The following is a 5,181-nucleotide window of genomic DNA, read 5'->3' on the forward strand; positions in this document are numbered from 1 at the left end:
GGGGGGGGGGGGGGGGGGGGAAAAAAAACCCCCCCCCCCCCCCCCCCCACTGGATGCTACTACTGATCCCCGCCCCCAAATAGGACTGACGTTTCAGTTAGAAACTGTCCATTAGATCGCGGGGTTTCTTTACAGTCAAAGAGACGTGTCAGGTTAGATGTGAGTCACGGATACATGACTGTGTCTTAGCATCTTCTTGAGAGTACAATAATCGTGACATGCACCAAGCCTAAGGCAGTTATTTCTTGCACAAATCATCTGCTAGTCTTAAAAGGATACAGGAAGAATATCCTCAGTGCTGCCCTCTACTTCAGGACCGTTTAGAAACTGGACCTGCCATCTCCTATGCAGACCACGCAGAAACTGTCACTGATGTTGATAATAGTTCAAATCATATTGGTCATAAGGCTGTTAGCGATTGATTACTTGATTCCAGCTTTTCAGAAAACTGTGTGTACATAAGGATGTCTGGGCGTGCTGTGCTGTGGTGTGGTGTTTCCTTAGAATAAAGTCTCTAAACGTTGTGAACTCTTTTTCAATCAGTGAACAGTGCACGTAGATTTTTATTTTCATTTTGTTATAATCTTGTAAAGTTTCACAGTATAACTTACAGATGGCAGGTATCTTCCCCTCCTTTCCCTCCAACCCCTTTGTGTCTGTAGAAAGGACCAAGTTCAGCTAAAGATCAGCATTGCATCTCGCCCTTCCCACATATGCCACAGAACAGAGTTCTCTAGAGGTTCTGTGCACAGCATGGGGGCTGTATGTAAGGTGGTCACTCAGATCCAAAATTCACAGGACCGCTATAGAGCGATGGCTCTAACTGCCATTTTTATCTGTCACCTACAGTAGTAGTCGTGGCCAAGCTGCACAGAACATGGCCAGAAGGGCTAGAGATTCTGGGTCTCAGTCCGGCGCCTTTTTGAACAGTGCAAAACCGTGTATAGGGGCATAGTTCTGCGCAGTAAGGTATGGCTTCCAAGGTACAAATGAAGCTTGTACAGGCGTTGCATACCCATATATCTTACGGGAGGGGGAGGCGGGGCTTTATAAAGTGGTACTTTATAAAGACATATCAAAATGGCAGTTATCTTGAGGGTAGTCAGAGTGAAGCATACTCCTGAGCACAAGTCTGGCAAGCATGGCAGCAGTAAGACCTGCATTGGTCCTTTATCTCGGGTGGGTTTTTAAGTAGGTGTAACGCAGGAACTGGTTGCAGTATTGCAACACAGGACTTTAAAAGAACATTTTAAAATTTTCAGGAGAAAGACAGGCAATCTAGTTCAGTAGGAGAAGATGATTAAGCACTGAATGCTAAAATCATGCTCTGGAGGCTGTCAACGCCAGTGGACATTCTGAGATATGAAATGATAGTCTGTGGGGAAAGAGGAGGAAATACCTAGAACTATTGCAACAACGGGTGTAATAATTTTAGAACATCTTTAAGTCATCTTCACTTTCTGGAATTATTGTGCAATTGTTTCTGGCAAATGAACTCCTTTTTGTTTATAACGAAGAAATACTAAATCCTCTTTGTATTTCACTTTGAAAGAGCTGTAAAAGTGAAATGCAGAACTCATTCTTCCGTGTCACTGATTAGCAGCTCAAAATACATCTGCTCCACATGAGCAACTGCAGCCTTTGATTTCACAGAATAGCTGTATTTGCAATTACTTTAAATATTTCCTTGTTGATTTAATTAATGTGTGTTATTACTTGTAAAGTCAGAAAAAACCTTCTAATTATTTATTATTTATAAATCTTTGAGTGCAAAAATGGTTAAGAGTAGTTTCCTAAATCTGTATACTAATAAGTATCGTACTTTTACTCCAGTGGTGCCAGTGCCCAATTACAAATGGATGTTGTAAAAGTTAAAGCTGCCCAGTGTCACTTCAGAGTAACTGCATGCATTAAAAAAAATGACCCAGATTCTGTTCACTTACAGCTGTTTAGATTTAATGTGCAACATTTTTGTTTCAGTGGACTTTCTCTAGGTAGGCACTGCCATACTTTTTGCAAATATCCATTTTGTCTGAAATCAGTGCCAATATCTAAGCACAACCGAGCGAGTGATCGGGCTCCAGAACTGTGGTGGTGTTTAGTAACTCTTGTAATCTTTAATTGCTAAGTGAATCTTAGTTTTAAGAATGAGCTATGAAGAATTTTATCCTAATAGTGCTGGAGAATTCTGCAGAAGGGAAGGGGGAAACGGTGGTTAACATTTCACTACTGGTACTGGGATTTTGCACTGAACTCTTAAGAGCAAGCAAGGGTAATTTATGTAGAAAGGATGCCTTAAAATAAGCCACCGTAATTACAAAAATGCAGCGTTTAAATTTATATAGTAAAAACCCACACGCTGTTGGCAAAACTGAAACTGCATCTGGAAAACATTAAGGATGCTATTAAAATAGTCCAGCATAAACTAGAAATCAGACTGAAATTACAGTGTTGCTTACTTTTTGCCTAAACAACTACTTTTAGGAAGTGTATTTTGAATGTGAAATACTTCACTATTTTTTTAATGCAAGACAGATTTAGATGTAGTTTTTTATTAAGTTGTGCATCTAATTTTGTTTTTTTTACGTAACAAAATCTTATATGAGATTTGTCAATGTTCTTTTATTCCTTTTAGTAATTTAAAATGTTCCCAAGTGGCTGCAAATCCAGCTGTTGAAAAGGATTAAAATGGCTTATCAAGTGAGGACCCAACCACATGTATTAAACATTTAATTTTATTAAAAAGTTGAAATGTTTTTGAACATTTTAAAATTACTACTTTTATAAAAACCGAAATAGGCAAAATACCCATTTGTCTTCTATGTACATAATACATTACAATATTTCTCCTTGTATAAAATTATTTACATTATATAAAAAAATAGTAAAATAGGTTATTTTCTTACAAGACATCAAGCCCTGTACTTCTAGTGTAGATCATGGCAGACAAGAATATTATTGCACCTGTGAAAGAAATAATCTGACAAGAGGAGTGTTTTTCTTAGCCATGCTCTCAACTGAGATATAACAAACAGATATAGTAACATTCATTTAATTCCATCTAGGGTCAACTTCAGGCAGTTTCCATACAAACATTGTCCTAAAGCTTATGGATTGAGCAATTACAATCAAAGATACAGTATTTACAGCTTCATCTATACCATCTGTATGGAGTTTTGTTGAGTTCACCCGTCACAGTAGCCCTATAAATAAACCACGTTCCCCTGCACGGGACGGACAGTCACACTGATAAAGTTCCTTTAAATCTCTTTAGGAGATGCCAGGCTAAACCTCCTTGAGTCGAGTTAAACTTTAGCATCCATTGCTAGAGCTTTGTTGCCTCCCTAAGTAGTACCAGCTACTGCTCCTTTTAATGATTCTGCACCTGAGCAGTTAAATAATGTCCATCCTCTGTTACGCAGTTCAGAGACCCTATGGCTACATATGCCTTTTCATGTGCAGAGCCAGATGGTCTGACCTGGAGAAAGCCCTGTCGCAGAGGTGGCACTGGAAGGGACGGTGGCCTGTGTGCTTGCGGTAGTGACGGGTCAGCTCATCAGAGCGAGCAAACTTCCAGCCGCAGCCGTCCCAGTTACAGTGATAGGGCTTCTCACCTGTTGGGAGAAATCACACAGTGACTCAGCATTGTCCTCCCACATGCAGGCAGCTCTCCCACTCATCTTATCATTTTATATTTAGATTTGGATCTTATTTAAACCTTCCTTTTACCAAGGCCATCACAACAGAACCCAAGTGGCTCCTAGGCTAATTAAGCTGCACTAGCAGGTTTCCCTTCCCTGGCTTAAGGAAACTTTCTGCCTGGAGTAGCATTTGTGGGGGTGGGAGGAGAGAGAGAGAGAGAGAGAGACTGGGAGGCAGTTACCACAGTAATAGCTGTAGTTGGAAAGCTTTGGCAAAGATACAGACATCTCCCAGATGTTACAGGATTAGTATCTCAGACTATGACTTGATACCCGTGCAGTTTACAGGCACTAGAAAGTTAATCTTTCACTCGCCTTGGGGTCCTTCTTGCACATGCAGTGGTTTGTTTTGTTTTGAGGCAGTAGTTTACTAGCCCGTGTAGGTGGCAATTCCCTGGGCTCTCTCAAGTAACTGAGTATCAGGTTGCATTTACCTGTGTGCGTTCGGAGATGGGCCTTCAGGTGAGAACTCTTGGTGTAGGTTTTCCCACAGCCAGCATAGGTGCACGTGTGTGTGGCTGTCCGCTTCCTGGGCCAGGACCGGCGCCCTCTTTTTGGCTTGGAGTCCAAAAGCTCCAGGGGAGAGGAAGGAGGGGTGAGCATACCTCTTGGGGCTGAGGGTTGCAAAGGCACTGTGTCCTCAAACAAACCAAACTGGGAAGTGCTCTGGTACTGGAGGTGGCTGTGGTGAGGATGGAAGCCTGTGGTGGGGTGATAGGTTTGCTGGAATGACATTGAGGAATGGCAGATCCTTTGAGCTTGGCAGTCAGTTACCATGAGGTCAGTGGGGCTCAGGGGGGGTGTCTCTGCACCTGGGATCTGGGGCGAGCTGGCCATCCTTGCCTGCTCGTAGGCCATCATGCAGGTTGCGTTGCCTTCTTGCTTGATCTTTGGGCAGGTCTGGGGTACAAGGCCCAAGATGGGCCCATAATTGTCCATGTCAGGTTCTGGCTTAATGTTCTCCACAAACTGGGGGCTCCCGAAGCTGGGTGCCATGAAAAACCGTCCATGGATGTTGTGGGAGGGGCAGAAGTTTGAGTCCATGTCTGACCTGATCATCTCTGGCATGAGGCTGGGGTTGTAAGGAGGCGGGCTGCCTTCCTCCAGGGAACTGTAGCATCCAGAAGGCGGGTTTGTCTGGTAGAAGTTACTGGGCTCTGTCTGTGCCAAGGGGTAGTCCCCAGTGGGCGAGTTCTGGCTGAAGTTGTCGTTGCCCATGGAGAGAATAAGTTCCAAAACATTGTTGAGATCTTCGTCCTCTTTGGGAGGGGACAGGCTGCCTGGCCCTTGCCGCATGTCCAGCACGGCGCAGCTGTTGGCAGGGGCCTTGCCGTCCAGGTCACACTTCCATCGCTGAGGGAGGGAGGAAAGAGCGTTAGTGCTCCGGGGACGGGATCCCAGGTTGCTCCATCTCTGTCGCGCGGCCCCGGCCCGGCCCGGCCCCAGGTGCGTTTGAAGGAGAATTCAAGGTACCGAAGTG

The 5,181-nt window shown here is 43.9% G+C and overlaps 1 protein-coding gene across 1 annotated transcript; it reads right to left on the reverse strand.

Annotated features, from left to right (window-relative positions):
• Window positions 1-2,717: 2,717 nt before the first annotated feature.
• KLF2 (Kruppel like factor 2) lies at window positions 2,718-5,162 on the reverse strand (the record flags this gene model as incomplete). Its single annotated transcript, XM_019513673.1, has 2 exons — window positions 2,718-3,614; window positions 4,136-5,162. Coding segments are annotated over 2 exons (1,203 nt in total), but the record flags the coding sequence as incomplete, so codon positions are not given.
• Window positions 5,163-5,181: the final 19 nt, after the last annotated feature.

This window comes from Gavialis gangeticus, unplaced genomic scaffold, assembly GCF_001723915.1.
Source record: "Gavialis gangeticus isolate Ggan-Ray unplaced genomic scaffold, GavGan_comp1, whole genome shotgun sequence".
NCBI lineage: Eukaryota > Metazoa > Chordata > Crocodylia > Gavialidae > Gavialis > Gavialis gangeticus.